The sequence below is a fragment of the Malus domestica genome, chromosome 09, assembly GCF_042453785.1.
Source record: "Malus domestica chromosome 09, GDT2T_hap1".
Classification (NCBI taxonomy): Eukaryota; Viridiplantae; Streptophyta; class Magnoliopsida; order Rosales; family Rosaceae; genus Malus; species Malus domestica.
In genome coordinates, this window is record NC_091669.1 from 3,194,262 (window position 1) to 3,215,087 (window position 20,826).

The 20,826-nt window shown below is 37.1% G+C and overlaps 1 protein-coding gene across 2 annotated transcripts; it reads right to left on the reverse strand.

Annotated features, from left to right (window-relative positions):
* Positions 1-8,273: 8,273 nt before the first annotated feature.
* On the reverse strand, positions 8,274-15,583 carry LOC103442343 (ABC transporter B family member 19). Of its 2 annotated transcripts, none has more exons than XM_070805019.1 (10): positions 15,025-15,583; positions 14,776-14,830; positions 14,370-14,545; positions 13,605-13,805; positions 13,252-13,511; positions 12,841-13,157; positions 12,517-12,744; positions 11,622-12,437; positions 11,258-11,499; positions 8,274-9,655 (listed from the first exon to the last, which is right to left on the reverse strand). In XM_070805019.1, the coding sequence occupies exons 1-10, from the start codon at positions 15,271-15,273 to the stop codon at positions 8,447-8,449; spliced, it is 3,753 nt and encodes a 1,250-aa protein (XP_070661120.1). In that variant the 5' UTR covers positions 15,274-15,583; the 3' UTR covers positions 8,274-8,446. The 2 variants fall into 2 exon arrangements, with proteins under 2 accessions (XP_070661120.1, XP_008379345.3); XM_008381123.4 differs by having other exon boundaries at positions 11,622-12,441; positions 12,521-12,744; positions 15,025-15,550.
* Between the last annotated feature and the right edge of the window lie 5,243 nt (positions 15,584-20,826).

A 20,826-nucleotide genomic window follows, 5' to 3' on the forward strand; every position in this document is an offset into this window, starting at 1 on the left:
AATTCAACGCCAATTGTTTTTCTTGTGTTTTTTTCTTCTTCTAAAATCAACATCACACTAACAAATTGAATATTAAAATAATCCATTGAATAAAAAGTTATTGAAAAGAAAAATATAAAATTCAAAGTTTTGATTACCTTAAAGTACAATCTTTAAGACCATATGATAGTTGGTTTAAACATTCAATAGAAATTGAGAGAATAGGAAGTTGGTTTAAACATTCGATAGAAATTGGGAGAATGAGAAGTTGAAAGAAAAAAGATTGCAAAGAGACTTGAGTTTTATAACTTTATATGCATTTGGACAGATGGATTGAGAGTTTGACAGATGGATTGGCAATACATTTGAAAAACAAGAAAAATCTAGTAACTGAAAGGCAACTTCGTGTTTCAAACTCAACACCCAAAGAAAAATGAAGCCAACATTTCCACTGCACTAACAAATGAATTATAATATTTCTTACTTTTTTTCGTATTTATATGTTAATTACAGAATGTAAAATTTTTTTGGGACCCGTTTGAAGTGGGGGTCCTAAGCGGACAACTTGGGCTACCCTTAAGACCGGCCCTGCATGCGTTATAGCAAATCGATAGGCTCACATGGTTTACTGCATGAACCTTAATCAGGAAGAAAAATTGACCACCGTATATATACAAATCAAATCTTATCTCATTGATCGTAATGTATTTGTCCTTATACATGCATGTGATGTTGCTGTAAAAATAAGGGTCTAGTGACTAGTACCGGACCCAGTTAACTTGATGGAGCGATACAGGATTCATTTGAGGCAAAACATCAGCTACTTTATTAGCTTTATCTATCTCATTCTTGTTTTGATTAATTATTATACATATCTAACCAACGGTGGATGTATATTAGGACCAAGGTGGTCTCAAGATTATCCGTAGTTAAGAGAATATACATGTGAAGGTTTTCTGTGGTGCCTTTTAATTTTTGGTGTGGATTCCTTTTGTGCCTACACCAAGTGTTTGATATAGTATTTGTTAGGCATATCTCTGCATCACTTTACATGATTCTCTCGATAGCACTCATTAGATTGCTTCAACATATGTCGATATATGCTGACATATGCACAACATAGTTTGGCTGATGACAATAAACCCACTAGGTATTCAACAAAATGTTTCAGTGAATAAACTGAAAAAAATTTGCACACTTCGCGCTCTGTTTCTACTGAAAAACTTAAACCTTTAACATTAGAATCTTGAATGTTCAAATCTTGGATCAACCATTGTATCTAATACTTGAACTTAAAAAAAAAAAACACAAGTCATGTGGTGTATTATTACACATGTTATCAAAATAGTGGACGATATATCTGATATATCTTACTTATAATGTATATTAATAAAAATAAAAACCAACCAGAACGTTATAATTTAGATAATAATTTTAGCATCACATGATTGTGTTCCGAATATATTGAAAAATTGCTTTGCAATGCTCTTTGATTGTGAGCCGTATTGCTCTTACTCGATCCATGTCCCCCTATTATTAATTCAAAGAGGTGTTGCCAATTTTTGGGGTCCGCTGGTGGCCTTTGTTGTTCCTCTATATTTCTGAAAGTTTTGTATTATATTTATTGGGTTTTTTTTTTATGTGGAAAGGACATTATGTTTAAACCAAAAGTTCAATGATAGCCTACTACACGTCATGAATCTTCTTGAAAGTTATGTGTGTTGCAAGCTACAAAAATCTGTTATACATATGTGCGATGTAGACGACGAATTCAATATCAAATTAGATCGTTAATTGTGTGGTTTAACATAACTCTTCCCTCCCCTTAGTATTAAATATATCGTTGTACAAACTCTTGGTTACTTTAAACATCGGTCGTCAAAATATTAAACAACCATTCTGGTTCCAACAAGTCCCATCTAAAAACATTGTTTAGCCAAAGAGAAATGCAAAAGAGGCTCTTTTAAAAGTAAGACTATCTGTCACCACACAATTTAACGTTAATTATGATGCCAACATTATAAAATATTGTGTCAAAAATATGAGATGGCAGAATTCTTAGAAAGTCCCACTTTTAAAAGAATCCCCTTAACATTTCTCTTTGCCGAAACACTATGGTTCAGATTCCATAAAACTTTTTATATCAAGTATCCCACTTGATTAAGTCAATTTGTTTGTTGGAGAGGATCATGAGTCTCCGACAAATTAATCCCTTGATTTACTCATTTTTACTCGTCTCCACTAATTAATCCATAGCTTTTGGTAGGTAATTGGTATAGTTCTCAACGGTCAAATTAACTGCTTAATTTGCATATAAAATATTTTTGCTCATCACTTTCAAGTGATGGTGATGCTCACCAAAATTTTGAAATTTATGTAGTAGATGGACATAAATCTGCAAAATTTAAACTCATTCAACGGTAATAAAAATAGTAATGAATATTATCATTACTTAAAGGTACGTGGTGAGCAAAAATATACCCAATTTGCATATCTCGACAAGTCCACACCGTTCTCTTTTGCCTTTAGCACAAAGTAATTAAGTTTGAATCTGCCCCGACAAATCGTTAATGATGTCTAATTAGTTTATATGCACCACCACCTACTTTTATTTCTTCATCACGAGTTAATGCAGTTTACTACTCATTGCTCGATCATCTAATGCATTGTGCATGCATGCTTGTTCAAGTAAAATATTGGATGGTCACTGCATGCGGGTAAATCGTTCAGTACATTTCACGTACAAAAAGACAATATAGATAATGCATTCCTTGCCGACTACTTTCTTGAGAGTGACTTTTATGACTAATGTACTGTACTGATTTCATGTTCCGAAAATAAGTGATTGATATGATTGTAACATTGCCACGTGATTCCGTATTTCAACAAGTCACAAATTATAGTAGAAGTGGACGATAGATTAAGTGAGGTACGTAGTAGGCAATGTTCAATAACGGAAGAGGAGTTGGCAAGAGCACTGATGATAGGTTTATATTTTAATATCATAGTATGAATAAGTCATGACACCAAGTGACGGTATTACAGTCCCATCGAAAAAGTACGATATTGTAATTAGATCATCTTAATTTTCTGCGAAGGTAAGATCCACGATCTGTGGAGTCAAATCGCGGTTAATGTTATATTGTGATAAACTTGATAAGATGCATGGAGTGCACCGACCTCGAACGCGCATGCACTTAGACCTTCAACATCAATGATGATAGTTTTTAAAATCAGATTGCTGCATTTTCAAACTAGGCCCTGGATTTATGCCACAGATTATTGGCTACTTCCTTCCCTTTTGTATTTTTGGCACTGTTTACAGACATGGGAATGATTTCTACAATCTCCCTTTCTCCATCTGCACAAATCAAAGTTAAATCAATAGAGAAACAATAGGAGAAGTGCATACGAGAAAGGAAGAGTGTGGAAATCGTTAACTATACAACTGAAAGTTGAAAAAGGCACACAAGCCTGACATGAAGAAATTCTACTGTCCGCCCGCTAGACCTTGTCGCCTGTTCAACGACAAACTCAAACAAGTTGGCCACCTTGCATGTGTTTGTTGTCACACTGCTGGCCGTTTGTGTGGTGGACGGACGTAAGAATATCTGCATGACATGAATATTGAAAACTTGAACTAACTTAGGGTTTTGAACCATAAGCCATAAAGAAGGTAACCCAAAAAATTATGAACATGGTACACTGGGTTCACAAGTGAATAACTGAGGTAAGCCCAAGGAAAAAAAAAAGTTTCAGGCTCACGTTTCATGCAGACCCAAATTCTTGAAGGGCTGGTTTTGAATGTAAGCATAATATAGAGATGGGCCAGCCCTACTTCAAAAACAACCAATCGCTTAGTAAATGATATACATAGATTTCTGTGGAATGATTTGGGATATTTCGTACCTTATATGTTTTTTAACTCATTTGTGCCGCAGAGTCTAATACTATCTATTATTTTATTTTTTTAAACTACATACATATTTTACAGCGAGGAATTACACATATTCGAAACCGTTTTCAACAACTTTGTTTAAAGGCTCACTCACTCTTGGCGTTCTGAAACATAGAAATTGAGCTTGTTGGAGTACGAGAAGAGTTGTGGAACACCTTTGTAATAATTCATATGTATCCCAGTAGCAAATGGGGAACACACATTATCTTTGGACTGTGCAGCTGAGGATCAGGACAAATCGAAGCAGTCGAAAATATTATCCATAAAAAAGCTGAAAGAGCAATTAATTGATTAAAACATAAGCTAGCAAGAGCAGCTGTGTATTATTTTTGAATGAATCTTAAAAAAAAAAATATTTATGTTTAGTGCTTATCTTTATCAAGCTTTGATCTAAATCGCAGTGCATGCGCAGACAGGTGACAGATCATCCATGTCAATAATTTTCTTCTTCTTTTTCTGCAGATTTTATAAAGTTATGGATTGCCTTGCCCTGCCCACTTGATCAATCTTCTTTAATGATATTATCTCAATTATTGAAAGTTGTTTAAATTCAATTCCTCTTTGATGTTCTCTTTCTTAGTTTGCTTGGCAAGATATTGGCACTAGACAGTGGGTTTTGTTTTCCACCGGTGGTATATCTGTTTGTGTATGTTTGTTTTTTGCGTTGCGTAAATCAACAGAAGAGCTATAGAGTCGGAAATAACTAAGACTTTCACATCCTCAAAAGTGTGAATATAACAAGAAGCTAAGCGTTATTTTACGTACGATTGAGTTATAAAAAAAAAAATCATTTTTTTTTAAAATTGTTTTGTTATGTAGTCAATATTTAATCAACAATGTCGTTAATATTTAATAGATAATATCGTTATTTGATTTTTGATCAGTTTGAGTTTGACAATTGAGATTCGTAAAATCCTTACTCCGAACAATTTCTCAAACTTAAAACTCAAAATGTTAAGATTCATGAATTTATCTGACAAGTGTTGTACATCAAAACCACTCATAAAAAGGGTCCCAAATCATTAGGGTTGATGAGAACCATTCAATTAAACCGGGTCCATATCCAAGTGACTCACTAATTAACAAGGACATGCATTGCTTCATTCATCACAAAATCTTGTGATTGAAATTATTGCCTATGAGATCGATTTGGCCTAAACAAACAAAAGCATGTGCCCCTTGCCGCCATGCACAGGTACAAACAGTAACTCCGAAAAATTTTGGATACACCGATAATTCGGATATTTTTAATGGTAAATGTGATTTTAATCCTTGCTTAAGATTATAGTTAGAAAAATGTCTTATGCAAGATTAAATATTGATTATAGTCCTTTGACTATACATCCATGTCAATATGTCAGCTTTTATTTTTTTTGGTGGTCTTATTGATTCTATTTTTCCAACATTGCCCATACGTGATTATGGACAATAACAAATTTTAAATGCTGAGTTATGAGTGTGCAATTATTACTTAATATATTTTCAATTTTTGTCCATTTTAAACACAAAAGTTCAATTGTATGAATCTTTCATCGTCCTCTTCTATGGTGTTGTGCATTTTCACTAAAATTGTGTACATGAGTTTTTGTTAGGATTTGTTGTTTGTTTGTGGATACTTGATATATTAGTTCAATTAGAAATGAGGTACACTAATTCAACATGAGTAAATTGTACAAATGGTCCCTCAACTTTAATCAAATTGGAGCAATGGTCCCTCAACTAAAAATCCATTACCATTGGTCCCTCAACTTATCAAAATGTGTAACTATAGTCCTTTTCATCAATTTTGTCAAAATTTTGTCAAAATAAGCTATGTTGGAATGACCATTTATATAATTAGGGTCCCTTAACTCATCAAAGTGTATAATTATGGTTCTTTTCGTCAACTATGTCAAAAAAATTGTCAAAACGAGTTATATTGGAAGGACCATTGCTACAATTGAGTTAAAGTTAAAGGACAATTTCTCCACTTGAATTAAAGTTCAGGGATCAATGGTAATGGATTTTTAGTTGAGGGACCATAGTTGCACGTTTTGATAAGTTGAGGGACCAAAGGTAATGGATTTTTAGTTGAGGGACCATTGCTCCAATTTGATTAAAGTTGAGGGACCATTTGTACAATTTCCTCAATCCAACATAGGTACCATGATTGAGGTACATTAAAATTCTAATAATGTTTTTTTAATTTGCAGGTACTTTGTATTAGGTACCATGATATAGGTACCATGCTATAGATATTGTGGTATAGGTACCATGGTTTAGGTACATTATTTACTTATTTGGTATGATGTATTCATTAAAATTTGATTTCTAGAGTTTTGTTACATTGTGCTATGAAATTTTTTGAATTCTAATCAATAATTTCGTTTTCTTATTTGGTATGTAACTGAATTTCTTATTTTATAGGAGGAAATGAAGCCCTCAAATCAAATATTAATTGTGGGGGTATTTTAGGAACTAAAATACACATAAAGACATTAAATCCAATGAAATATGAGTTTTAATGTTAACTCTGAGGTGAACATCCAGTCAAGGGACTAATTTAAATTTTTTATCTTGCGTCAGGTTTTTTATGAAAAGTTGATTTATGCCAAGGATTAAACTCCACTTACCCCTTTTTTTAAACAATAATTTAACGAAAAATGTTTGAAGTAGCAAATACTCCAAAACAGCTAAGAAAATTCCAATTACACCTCTCTCTTTCTCTTACCGAAGCAGGAGTATGACAGGATCACTTTTCCTTTTCTATTCATAGTCTCATTACATCCAAGTATATTTTTTATTTATAAACTTCTACAGAAAATACCTTGTAGGTGCTTCTTTGGAAACAAGTCGCTTTTAGTTTGTTTTAAAACAATTTTCGTTGTTCTAAGAAAGCAATCCAAATTAGTGTCTTTTTTACACTCGATATAGTGGAGGGAAGGGGGAGAGAATCAAACTCGAAACATTAAATACATAAGTGAATGCTCTTAACTATCTGAGCTACCAACATTTTACAACAATCCAAAACAGGTTAAAACTTGTCAAAGATTCAATAGAGTATGTATCTAGAAAGTGTAATAACTACGAGACCTGAAGAAGAAAAAACCTAGTTAATTCAAATGTATCAAGATGGCTTGGTTGGTTGCGGTGCTCTCAGATCTAATCTTTGCTATAGACTTTCTCTCATTTTTATGTTATTTTGGCTATGCGTAACTCTTTGCCGATCCTTCTTCACTTTAGTTCCTACATGGTTGCCACTCCGGTGGTTGCTGGTGGGAGTTCGGCGGCGGCAGGCTGCTCCTTCCTAACACAGATTGGTTTTTTTTCATTCCATATGTCGTGTGTTTCCAATTTTTAAGCCTTTGTCGATGTGAAATTAGGCCTCCCACTATTTTATCGTATGTTTTAAGTTTACTAAATTTCAACTCTACGAAAAGAAAAAAATATTCTAATGGTATTATTACTCGTACATACCAAGAGATTGCAGGATTATAATTGTGACTTTCCACTGAGAAAGACATGATGCATAATTGCATATCATCTTTGTTCTTGCCATGCCTTGCCCCTTCTTTTTTACTTTCTCCAATGTCTGACTGCCAACTCGAAATATATTCAAACTGTGAAGTTTATCAAAAGACCTTCCTTTTAAAGCTTTGTTTTCCTTTTTTTTATTTTTTATTTTTTGCAGTGACAGATCCATAAAATTATGAATTTACTATTTCATCTGAGAATATACAGAAGAAGCTGGACTGACTAACTTCAAATGTTCGAAGATGGGCAGGACATTTCTGGAAACCCACTAATTTACTGCACATTCAGAAAAAGGGAGCCCTGAAATATATACAATAACTTTGGGGCACTCAATGAATTGTAAAATGTTGGGCCCTCAGAACTTCACTATGGAAGGTGAAAAAAGAGTAAACAATTAAAAATATGGACCCTTTTTTCTACTTTGGTTTGCAAAACGAGTGGTTTCATTATTGCCATCTGCTGCACATTCTTAGGCTTCACATTCACACCGTCTGCTACAAATGAATGTGTCTCCATTTTATTATAAAGTGAGCCTTTGCTTTTTTGTAGGCCTCAACCTTTAATACCTACTAAAGTAGCGGCGTTAATGGGTTGCGTTCACGTTTATCGATTTGTATTTGCTTAACCCTGTTAATTGTGTGCACATCGAGGATCTTATAATCCTGCGAGTTACGTTTCAAATATTTTAGCATGTCTTTTAACTTGTGAATTCTGAATTATATAACATGTCGCGTATGAAATTATCACCCTTCGGAAACACATGCGATGGGAAAAGCACGAGTGAGGAAAGCTTGTCTAAAAAGGAGATAGGAAGGATATGATATTGATTGATAATATAATACTTGCTACTCGATTAAAGATTAGAGAAATTGTTGAGAGAGATTTGCCAATATCTACAACTAGAAGAAAAATGGTGGATGCATAAAGATTAATAGGGGATACACATAATTAACACCCAAGAAGGCCATGCATGCATGTTTTTGACCAAAACTCTTCTCATATGTGATGATTTTGCAGCTGCAACAGCCTTGTATAAGCTCCGTCGGGGCGGCTCGCTAGCTCCGAATGGCTGCCGTGCTCAACAATGCGCCCGTCTTGCACCACGCCGATGCTGTCCACCCCTCTAATTGTAGACAAACGGTGGGCAACAAGCACGGTGGTGCGGCCCCTCATTAGCCTCTCGAGTGCTTCTTGCAGCACACATTCTGACTCGGCATCAAGTGCACTTGTAGCCTCATCTAGCAATAGTATTCTCGGGTCCTTGAGCACCGCCCGTGCAATTGCAATTCTTTGTTTCTGTCCACCGGAGAGCTGAACTCCTCTCTCCCCCACCGGGGTTTTGTATCCGTCTGGCAACCCGCTAACAAAACCATGCACGTTGGCAGTACGTGCAGCTTCAATTACTTCTGCTTCGGTCGCGCCTTCTTTGCCGTAGGCAATGTTTTCGAAAATGCTTGATGCAAACAGGGCTGGTTCTTGTTGCACCAATCCAATCTTCAACCTAAGTGACTTCAAGTTCAGTCGGCGAATGTCTTTGCCATCGATCATTACTTTACCAACCATCGGATCATAAAACCGCTCGATCAATGCAATCACGGAACTCTTTCCTGAACCACTAGCTCCAACAAGTGCTTGGCTTTGGCCAGTGCGGATTCTGAGACTAAAATCTTTGAACACCATGACATCAGGTCGCGATGGGTACGCAAAATCAACATGCCTAAGTTCAATTTCTCCGCGAACTGATTCAACCACCTCAGCCTCAGGATCATCCGGATCAATCTTTGTTTGACGATCGAGGATTGAAAAAACCGAACCAACAGCTTCACCGCCCCTAATAATCTCCGGGGCAAGGCTAACGGTTTCAGCAACTGAATTGGCCGTTACAACAAGGACAACGAAAACCTTAATAACTTTCGAGAAGGTCGAGACACCTTTGCTAACGAGGTGGGCACCATACCACAAAATGAGAGCTTCAGATGCATGGAGAGCAAACTGAGAGAGGCCGAATAGGACGCCAGCAGTTTGGCTGCGGCGGAGGCTTCCCAGCTGTGGGAGACGGAGCTCGTGGCAGAAGAGAGAGAGGATCTTGTTTTGGGCATTGAACGCGGCGACTGTCCGAATATTGCTCACTCCCTCCCCTGCAATCATGCTCGTCTTTGCATGAGCTTTGGCTGTGTCTCCAGCAAAGCCCTTCAAAGAAAGTTGCTGCATAATGCAGAATTGCAGAATTAAACAGTCAGTAAACTGCATTAAGTAAATGATTAAGAACTAATAAGGTGCTTTAGTTAAGAGTTTGTTATGTTATCTGTTGGATTGGTGGTTGACAGTTATTTCTTGATACAATTTGGTGGCCTTCAAACGAAAAGTTAAAATACATGACAACTCTTACGGCGTTGGAAAGTTTCTCTCCTTCGACCGGTTCATTACTTGTACAAAACCCCAAAAACAACAAAACAAAGGAAACACACCGCAAAACCATGTCATATCTCAAGTGCAAGTAAGTTTTTCTCTTTTAACACGCTCGGTACTTACTCCAAGCGGACCCTAAGAAAACAACAAAACAAAGGACAATGACATAAATCTATCAGACAAGGTACGTTCTTATTTAATCAGACGGGTCATTTTCTCACTGTGCATGTATCATGCGCGAATTTAGAACACTGTTCCCACACAAGACAAAAAAAACGAACACAGGCGCCTCTCTCTGTACGACTACGGTGTGAAAGCGAACCCCTAAAAGCCACCCCAAAGATTGAAACCCTCTCATGCACTCCAAAACGACAAGATTGGCAAATCAAACGGGGTGTGCACAATGCGCACAGGGGCCAAGTTACCTTCTTCCCTTTCTGCAGAAAAAGCTCTGGAAAAAAATAAAAGTATCCATATCTATCATATAATATACAATGTGCTCACGGGACTGAAGTCTCTCTTGTAACTCTCATCACATGGGAGTCTTCAGTGAATTATTGTAAGAAAAAAGGAAGAAGTATAAAGCATTGTGACAAATTTTCGGGCCTATAAATTCAGACAGTATATGCTGTAGCTATGTGATGTGCAGCAGCTCGTGGGTTACTATTTATAGGAAATTAGAGAACCAAGACGTCAAAGTAACGGTGTTATAAAATTTATCACATACTGTCATGTATTCAAATACATAATATTAAATGATTAGTTTGAAATAACGCTGTTAATTTAGTAATATGCATAGAAATCGAATATAACTGCTAATGCTAATTAGCAGCTTGGAAGAAAGGATGCTTCCAAGGACTCGTTGGTATTCTATATTATTATAATTTTCTGTGAACAGTTTCCAAGACCTAATGTGCACAAGGCTCGGAAGGAGGCACGTGCAGTGCAGGGGTCTGGTGACACGTAGCAGTATTCTGTTGTCGTTTCATGCTAGGATTGGGGTGAAGTCTAAGATTCCATAGATGTGCAAGTTGATGAAATATCTGACACACAGATAAAAGTATTATGTAGACCACACCCATATGCTTCTGCAGGACTTTGGGTCAACCCCAGATATCGACATACGGGATAGTACCTCATGTATTGTTATATAAATAGTGAGATATGTGTGTTAAAAAGTTAATAACTTAAAAAATAAAATTTTTCACCACTTATATAAAAACACGTAATGTACCATCCGTGTTCCCGTCATAACTAAAAATTTCTCCAACCCACCAAAGCAAAAAGTTTGCTTTTTTCTCTTTGGGTGCATAAAGCTAGCAACTTTCAGTGCACGGTTGGCTTGTGATACCGTCGCCATGACATATAGGTTTAGGTAGTTGAGAGTGTGAAGTGTACCTGAGCATAGTTGGAAAGCACAAGAAGTGGGAAGGTAGCTAAAATGAGGAGGGAGACTCTCCATTCCACTATGAAGGCAACAATGAATGAAGTGAGGAGTGAAGTCATGTTCTGCAATATCACAGATATCCTCTCAGAAATAGCTGATTTCACATCAGCAGCATCCGTTGCCAATTTAGTTGTTAGAAGGTTGGAGTTGTGCTCCTCCTCATCGAACCATCCAACTTCGTTCCTCAAGATTGCTGAAGAAAAACAAGTACATTGCGCGAATCAAAAGACGTAAACTTTAGAACGAAACAGTTGAATGTGCGGTAAAGAATTCACAGTGATTTAACGAGCGGATATAAAGACTAGTTGTATATACCTGCAAGCATCATCCTTCTCACTCTAGTAGTGAGGTTCTCTCCCATGATGCTGAAGAAGTAATGCTGTATCAAATACGCAACCACAGCGTATAGCCCGACTCCAATGTACATGAAAACGTATTCCTTCGTCTTCCTTTCCATTGAGGCGGGGTTTTTATAGTAGAAAACCTCAATCATGTTGCCCATTAGAATAGCAAATGTTGGACCGATGAACCCGGAGAGTACTGATCCTATAGCGGCCATGATTGAATAGGGCCATTCGGGAGCGTTTAGCTTCAGAAGCCGGAAGAAATAGTTCTTAGGAGCTCGAGTTTTCCTGTCAGTTTCAGCATTTGAAATCATCTCTATCCGCCCATCAGCACCCGTACTGTACGAATAGCTCAGGTTCCTTAAGCTGCCAGACCGAAGGCTTAAAGACTTCGTTGACAATGAGTGGCTTAGACGTGATGAGCGCGAGCAGCGAGTAGATGGGTTCCTGAAGTCTCTGTTCCCAACCATTTCTTGGAATCGAATTAGAGAAGCGTAGGCCCCTGCTTTAGCAATCAGTTCTTCATGTGTTCCTGTCTCGACAACTTGGCCTTGTTGTATAACAGCAATGCTATCAACATTTCTAATGGTGGAAAGGCGATGCGCCACAACAACGGTTGTTCTTCCGACCATGAGACGGTCTAGAGCTTCTTGAACAATGCTCTCCGAGCTTGCATCAAGGGCGCTGGTTGCTTCGTCAAGTAGGAGGATCTTCGGGTTTTTCAACATTGCTCTGGCAATTGCAATCCTCTGCTTTTGACCACCAGAGAGTTGAACTCCTCGCTCTCCTACCTGAATTCACACAAGTTAAAAATGTTATATGCATTGCGTTTGTACAGAGCCATACATTCAGCGAATAATCGATACCAACCTGAGTGTTATATCCGCTTGGAAGCAAGGTGATGAAACTGTGAGCGTTCGCTGAGGAAGCCGCAACTTCAACGTCTTCCATTGTTGCGTCAGGCTTTCCATAGAGAATGTTCTCGAGTATCGTAGTTGCAAAGAGTGCCGGTTCCTGGTTTACCAGCCCAATCTGATCGCGCAACCATTTCAATTGCAGCGTTTTTATGTCCACGCTATCAATCAAAACCTGCCCTGCTTACCGAACAAGACATGTTAGATACTTGCCTTCATCAGGCATCATAGACTTTCAAAACCAACATCTCCAATCACGAAAAGCCTCAAACTTACCCTGGTTAGGATCGTAGAACCTTTCGATTAGAGAGACAACAGTGCTCTTCCCTGAACCACTGCCACCAACAACGGCAACCGTCTTTCCGGCTGGAAAGAAGATCGAAAAATCTCGGAAGATAATAACATCCGGTCTCGAAGGGTAGCTGAAGGTTACTTCCTTGAATTCGATATTGCCACTAACATCCGATAAGCACTTTCCGTCCAAGGGGTCTTGAACTATGGTTGGCTTTTGCTTAATTATCTCCATCAACTTGTATCCGGCTGATTTACCTTTGCTAAAGGCACCGAGGTTCGAAAATGACTGGCCCAAGCTCCTGTAACATTCAAGTGTTGTATTAACATAACAAGGCTTATTCATCCGAAAAGGTAAGTAGAAGAAAAATGAAAGTATTCAGCTTAAAATCTTACATGCCACCAACAATGGCGGAGAAAATGGCGGTGAACGCCTTCCCACCATCAGTCTGCCCGTTTCGGATAAACACACCAGCGTACCAGAAAACGAGTGCCCATGACATACAAGCAATGCCGTAGGTACACCCTAGGCCGAGACCTTTGGCCATTCCGGCCTTGTAACCAAGCTGCAAGGTGTTCTGTATTGCATCCGAATACGAATTGAGGGCCTTGCTTTCACCAACGTATGAATAAACTGTCCGAACTTGCGCAATGGCCTGTGCACAAAGAAAACCTTACAAAATTAGGCCATGAGAAGTTTCTTACGCAAACAGTCACACGTACGTTTGTATGGAGTTCTAAAATTTCACCTGATCAGCCATTATCCCTGCATTGGCATACGACTGGCGACTTTTGGACGTCAGGCCGGTGAGTGTGTAGGCATATAAGCCGCCGGCAAAAGCGATTCCGGGAATCACCGCAATACTCAGCAGCGCCAGCCTCCATGCTGACACAAACCCTACCACCAGCCCCGCCAGAAACGTTGACAGATAGTGTATGAAGTTCCCCACCTAATTCAAAACAAAAAAAAAAAAAAAAAAAAAAAAAAATCCCATAAATTAAATAAAATAAATAAAACAGTATGGAATCAACTGAACGTCCACCTTTCAAAATCAAACATTTAGGGAAAAAACAAAATCGCCAAAAAAAGCCAAGGGGGCCTCACCGCGCACGTTAAGCCAGCCCTTGCTAACGTGCGCAATGATTAGGCAGTGTGCCCCGCATTGATGCATGCCCAACTACCCCACCGCGGATAAGCCCATTTACAAATTCAACACTCCCAAAGACTAGATTTTGCCGCGTGTATGGGAGATGATTTTCTTCTGCACGATATTTATTTGAGAATTTTAATAAAAAGTTATCGGTATATTTTAATAAAAAATTATATTTTTACATTAAAAATTAATCATGTTACTATTTGTATTATTTTTTATTTTGTCTTTATCGTTAAAACTTAAAATGATGCGCGGAAATCACTTCTCGACGATAAAATGACAAAGGAAATAAAAAGTTTAGAGAGAGAAAGAGGAGAGAGAGAGAGAGGGAGCAAAATGCAAATTGCCAAAGAAGGATACCTTCTCACTGATGGCATCTTGGACCAGAAGAGTGTCCGTTGAGATACTAAAGACAATGTCTCCAGTTCTAGCGTCGGTGTCGAAGAAGCCGACGTCCTGTTTCAGCACGGCCTCCAGATACTTCTTCCTCAGCCTGCTCACCTGCCTCTCGCCGGTGTACATCCAGCATGCAATCTCTGTAAATAATACTCACATAAATTAATCACCTTTAACCTCATTAATCAACGGATTAACGTTTAATTAATGAGAAAATAGGGGAGGGAACAGTGCACGTGAAGTGATGCAGGAGTCATGTGGGACTGGATTGGACTGGACAGAAGTCCAACAAGTGTGATCCGAAGACCAGCAAGGACTAAAATTTAACAAAAATATAATTAAAAAGGTTGGATTTTGAAGGTTTTTTTACCTGCGTAGGATGTTACGCATACTATGAGACCGAGATACACAAAGTACAGAGCATACTGCAATCAACAACAAACAATCAGATCTGGGATCCAAGAAATCGCAACGAAATCTCAAGGAAGGGAAGTGATTTCCGTACACTCATTTTTCTCCTATGCAGTTTATTTATTTTGCGCATTTGGGAGGAGAAAGTTGGTGTGCGGAAATCGTTTTTCCTTAAAAATATGAGAAATGAACAAATGGGGTTGCGAACCTTTGCTACTTCTGCGGTCATTTTCTGCAAATTCATTTGGTTTTCGCCGAACCCGTTAACCATTTCCCCGAACATGAGGAAGAACACCGGCATGGAGGAGCCGTGCACGACGGCGCCCAAGCTTCCGAAGATCATGAGGAGCCAATCGTACTTATCTGCGAAGGAGAAGAGCTGGAAAAAGGGCAGGCTCTGCTCCTTCTTCTTCTCCGCCTCCGGCAATGTCTTCGCCTCTGCCGCTGGCTCCGCCATTGCAGCAGCTCAGCTTGTTGATAAAAACGCACAGCAGAATAAACCCAGTAAAAAAGAAACAAGCTTTAGAGTGAGAGATCTAAAGAACCCATCTTTTTTTTTCTGTCAGTTTTGTTTCAAGAACTGTCAATGTCGATTTGTTCTGGGTGATCAGCCCAACACAGTATCGTTTGACGGAAAGAAAATGAAGAGAGAGAGAGAGAGAGAAAGAGTGTGTGAGAGAGGTTGGACCAGTGGTCAAAGGAGGATGGTGGGAGAAAACGAGGGATGTAGAGAGAGAGGGGAGTGGGTGGTGGTGGAGTTATATAGTATTTAGTATACAGAGGTGGTAGGGAGCTTTAACTGCTGCGGTAGTGAAAATTACTGCAATTGAGGAATCTGGTTAACAGTATTACACTGTGTGTCCTGTTCTGCTCTGCTCGGTACAATTTTTAGAGGGAGGCAGATTGTCTGCCCCCATTTACCATGTATTTCCATTCATTTTTATTTATGCGGTCACGGTTAAAATACGTTAATATTTTATATTAATTTTTTAACTATGATCGTACAAATAGGAATGAATGAGAAAGGTATGGGAAAAAGAGGGCAGACAATCTGACTCCTTTTCAAAGTTGTGTTTGATATTTAAAATCGATAAAAATAATTTGAGATTATTTACCGTTAATCATTTTGTGAACAATTTTCGTTAAATTAAGAGTATTTTTATCAAATTAATCTCAATGTTTGAACATGTGGTTTTCTTAGTTTAACGAAGATTTTTTACAAAATGATTGATGGTAGACAATCTTATGAACGACTTCTATTGATTTTAAATCTCATGAATCAAAATAAAAAGTTATACCAATCTTAAAGACCATTTTAAGTAAAAAAACAGCTTGAGAATGTGTCTGGTTATCGTTCTAGGTCTTTTATTTGTTTTTTCATTTATGCATATTTTCTAATCTTTATAATCTCTAAAATAAACTTTCAAAAGAAAATAGGAAGCATGATAAACATGAGTTGGTTCAATCATGAACATAACGATAATCCATTCTTTAAAATAAAAACGAACGTTGGTGCCATAGTAGAATTCATGAATTTCTCTATATGTTTGTTAACTGGTGTGTGAAAAATAACACTTTAGGCTCATAAATAAATTTATACCATAATCGTGGAAGCATCCCTTTTGACTTGACATTGCATGTGTTTTGCCGTCCTTTTTCTCCCTTCTTGTTCATATAAATCCCTTTCACTTCACACATTTTTTTTTCCTTGCTAAAGTGATGAGTTGATGAGACTTTATGAGATGCTAGAATTTGTTTAGGAAAAACTAATCTAACTTGACATTGCATGTGTTTTGCCGTCCTTTTACTCCCTTCTTGTTCATATAAATCCCTATCACTTCCCACATTTTTTTTCCTTGCTAAAGTGACGAGTTGACGAGATTTTATGGGATGCTAGAATTTGTGTAGGAAAGTCTAATTTAACTTGACAAATAAGGCGATCCCAAACCAACAAAACTCTCTGTTTTGCGAGGACCAGATAAAAAACGGCTATCGTATTGGGTAGCCATCCCATTGCATAAGCTAAAGAGTTTACATCAAAATCTTATGTGTTTGGAAGGAAACCCTCATCATGAACATGCCCTTGAAATGCATGTTATTGTTATGTGGACAAAGACTTTCCACTCACGTAATATACCACCCAGATCAATTTCTATTTATCTCTCTTAGTGTGAATTGTAAATCACGCAAACATATAGATATAAATTGAGTTTGACAACAATCGATGTAACAAGTAAGTTTTTTTTCTGCATTAGGCGACCCCATAAAAAAAAGGCTATAGTGCATAAAGTATTATTTATTAAGATAAGGATTACATTTACAGGGTATTACATGGACCCATTTTCTTGTGCCCTCCATTATCATGCATTTGGCCTTGGAAATCATGATTAAGTTGGTGGTCTTAAAAATAAAAAAACTAAAATCTTTTGTCTGCTGCAGTAAGGTGGTACAATTGGAGTTGACATCCTAGTCAGATCTCTGTGTCCTGAGTCGACAGATTTATAAATCTTGACCATTCAAAAAAGAAAGAAAGATTCGGACCGTTAAAGGGTTTGAAGTTGTCAATGAGATTAACTAATAGAAGCTACATGATTTAAATTGAATGGTTTGAATTTCTGTTTTGTTAGCTTAGAAGACACAGAAATCCGAAGAGAATCTCAATCCGTACAATTGGATAGTTTCCATGTTAGGAATGGGTGAGTTGGCAAATCCAAGACTCCAACAAAGTGATCAAATAAAAGTGTGAAACTTTAGTTTCCATGAACTATCTATATCTTCTTTAACACATCTCCATTGTCCATTACCTCAATTAGTATCAAATGTTATGTCAAATGTCACATTTTTGTAGTTATGGTAAGTTACATTTGATAGAGTACTTTTGTATCCCTACCCTAACACGAAAAGACATCCACCCAAAAATCTGCCTATAATTTGGGCTCACCAACATTTTCTTGCTATAAAAAGGGTTTGCATTTGGGTCAACAAAATAAGGGCTCAACCACTTGACACACCCTGAAAAAAATGGGCTCAACCAAAAAGTTCTCGCTGGGTATGTGTTTTTTTTTTTTTTTTTTTTTTTTGTAAGCGAAGAAAAATTAAGCGAGATTAGTTTTTTTGCAATAGTCACGTGCGAGTCATATATCCTCCCCCGAAGGGTTGATGACCATTACACTAAAAAACTAGCATCTTCTTGGAAAGCTGTTGGCAAAACTTTTCATAAACACAGTTCAATGAAAAGTTACAACTAATCAATGTTGTCGCATATAAAACATCAAACTTTCTTCATAATCTTGATGTTATTTAGGAACTAATGATCTGTCATCCTTCAAAAGACCTAACCCATGAGTGTTTCACTAAATCTCAAAATTGGAATGTTGCTTTTTAATCAATATTTGATCACAATCATTTTTTTCTTCAAATAAAGAAGGATTAGACGAGATTAGCTTTTCGACAATGGTCGAATGTGAGGCACCTACCCTCCCTCAAAGGAATAAGGACCATTACACCCAATAATCCACCGCCCGTCCCTCCTTGACCAAACTTATTGATAATAAATATAAATAAACAAAAAAGATACAAGTAGAGGGACTATGTCAAGACCCGCAAAGACAAAAACGAACAACGAAAACACCAAATAAGGACAAAACAAAATGTCATGGGCATGGATAGAGGCTACAAAATCTGGAACCCTAGACCACCAGTAATAATCATAACTATCCCCCCCCCCCCAAAAAAAAGGTAAATCATATGCGACCGATTTCTTTCTCTATAACTATGTTTACACATAAATCTCATTTGTCGAAGTCGTCAGAGACAATTCTTCAAATCCACCATAATAAACTACAGGACCGCATTAAGAGCCCTATATTATTACATCAAAAGTTATAGTTTGATACATATAAAAAAACTTTTTCTCCTAGGTTTACAATAAGTTACTTATAAATGCATGTCAACTTGTGTTTGACAAGATAAATTGTAAGGAGCTAATCAGTATTCGACTGAATTGACTCTAAAAAGTTAATAAGATTAGTCATTTCATGTGACAGGCAAATAATGTAATTCGTCCCCCCCCTTTAAGCCTACCCCAATGGGTCTAGAAAACTTTGGTTAAGATGTTGGAAGAAGCTATATAAAACTAAAGACATAGCCCCTAAGTGTTCTTAAGCCCTATAAGTTGAAGTGGCTTTGGCCGCAATGTATGTCCTTTTGGGGACACTAGATCCGTTTTGGTGAACTACCCTTGTCCTAGTTTATGTTTTGCTAACCCTAAGCATGTGACATGCTTCTCAAATTAGGGCTTTATTCATATTTTATAGTGCTAATTAAACTTTAAACATCATTAAACATTTTTTATAATTTAATTTTCTGGCCAGCAAGCGAAAGTAGAAGCTGCCTGGAAAATTAGGACCACAACTTGGAGGCAAGAGTGTATAATCTGTATGCTTGGACCACATTTTTGGAGTCTGTGCTAGTTCAGCGGCGCAGAAATTAATTAAGAATAATTAAGTATTTGATTTGATCTGTCACTACTTGGTGTTTTTGGATAAGGATTGTTTGTCCTCCTTGTTCCCGTGCTCTCTCATGTCTTTCTATTTGTGTGGTCACGATTAAGTCACGTCAACATTTTATGTTACTATTTATTTTCGTCTTATTATCTCTATAAAAAAAAATATAAAATGTTGGCGTAGCTTAACCGTGACCACACAAAACAGGAGGGCAAGGGATGGCACGGGAACAAGGAGGGCAGACAATCCTTGTCCGGTGTTTTTTGCTTTAATTTGGTTGATTGCCTCCTTGCAGGCTTTCTCTGTATCCTATTGGCATCTTTGCCCTGATATTGAAGTATTAGTTCTCCAAAAAAAAAAAAAAATATATATATATATATATATAGATGCTCCGGTTAAAAGATTCAACAATGAAAATAAGGTTAAGAGAAAAACGGACAGAAGAAGACCTAAGAGAACTTGGAAATAGACTTTTTAATAAATAAAAATATGGAATATTTTGAGGCTTGGAGCTAATGAAAGACTTGTCACAAAATTGTGCACACTGACGTTCTAAAATTATAGAACCTATCATATTTAATGAGATAAAACTTGATTGTTGTTGTTGGGCTCTATTTATATGAGCCAGTGAAATGTGATTTGAAGGCACCTTTATGTTCAATATCAAAATGAATACCTGAAAATCATGGAAAAATGAATTGAAATCTCATCGGCACCACACCACACTTTGGGGACCCTCAAATTGTCGCAATCTGAGTTATTATACCTTTAATTTATTTATTTTTATATATTCATACTTTACAATTGAGAAATTTTTGAATCCGACAACGGAATTAGGTCAGCTAACGTTACATACCTTGTATCTTTTAATTAGTAGAGTAAGAAACTCAAAGTCGAGGGAGATACATGGAGCAACTGAGTCATTCAGTGCGCATACCTCCGCACAAATAGATGTATATAATCATGCCAAACCCTACATATTTTCCACTCCTATGTTCAAAAAGATGCAATAGGTACATATAGACTCATAGTTACTAAAAGAAGATAAATGCTTGGGATACTCAAGAATGAGTAGAAACTCCTACTCGAAACTTTTTGTTATCGAATCACTTAGTTTTGTGTTTATGATCAGAACCGTTCATATTATGAATCACATTGCAAAAATCATCTCTACAAAACTTGATTAAAACTAATATCGTTTAACCAATATATTGTAGCAAATACATAGACGGTTTGTAATACTTTTACCAATTCCATTCATCTGCTTTTATACAGTTCTATGACTAAACGACTGTACTTGTAATTGATTTTTTTTTAGAGTCGGTCTTTATAATATGAACAGTTTTTATCATAAACACGAAGTTCTATCAATCGGCAACAACGAACAATTTTGAGTAAAAACTCATTTTCGTTAATTCTTTGAGCATCCAAGTATTTTTCTCAAAAGAAAGACAAGCATGGGCTCTCAAAGTTGCAAACTTTCTGTAAAGTTCAAGAGCATGGTT

Coding starts and splice junctions, on each gene's coding strand:
- LOC103442343 (XM_070805019.1), bottom strand. CDS start 15,273: ATGGCGGAGCCAGCGGCAGAGGCGAAGACATTGCCGGAGGCGGAGAAG. Junction 13,806..14,369: donor AAGATGCCATCAGTGAGAAG/GTATCCTTCTTT, acceptor GTTTTGAATTAG/GTGGGGAACTTCATACACTA. Junction 12,745..12,840: donor GTTCTACGATCCTAACCAGG/GTAAGTTTGAGG, acceptor TTCGGTAAGCAG/GGCAGGTTTTGATTGATAGC.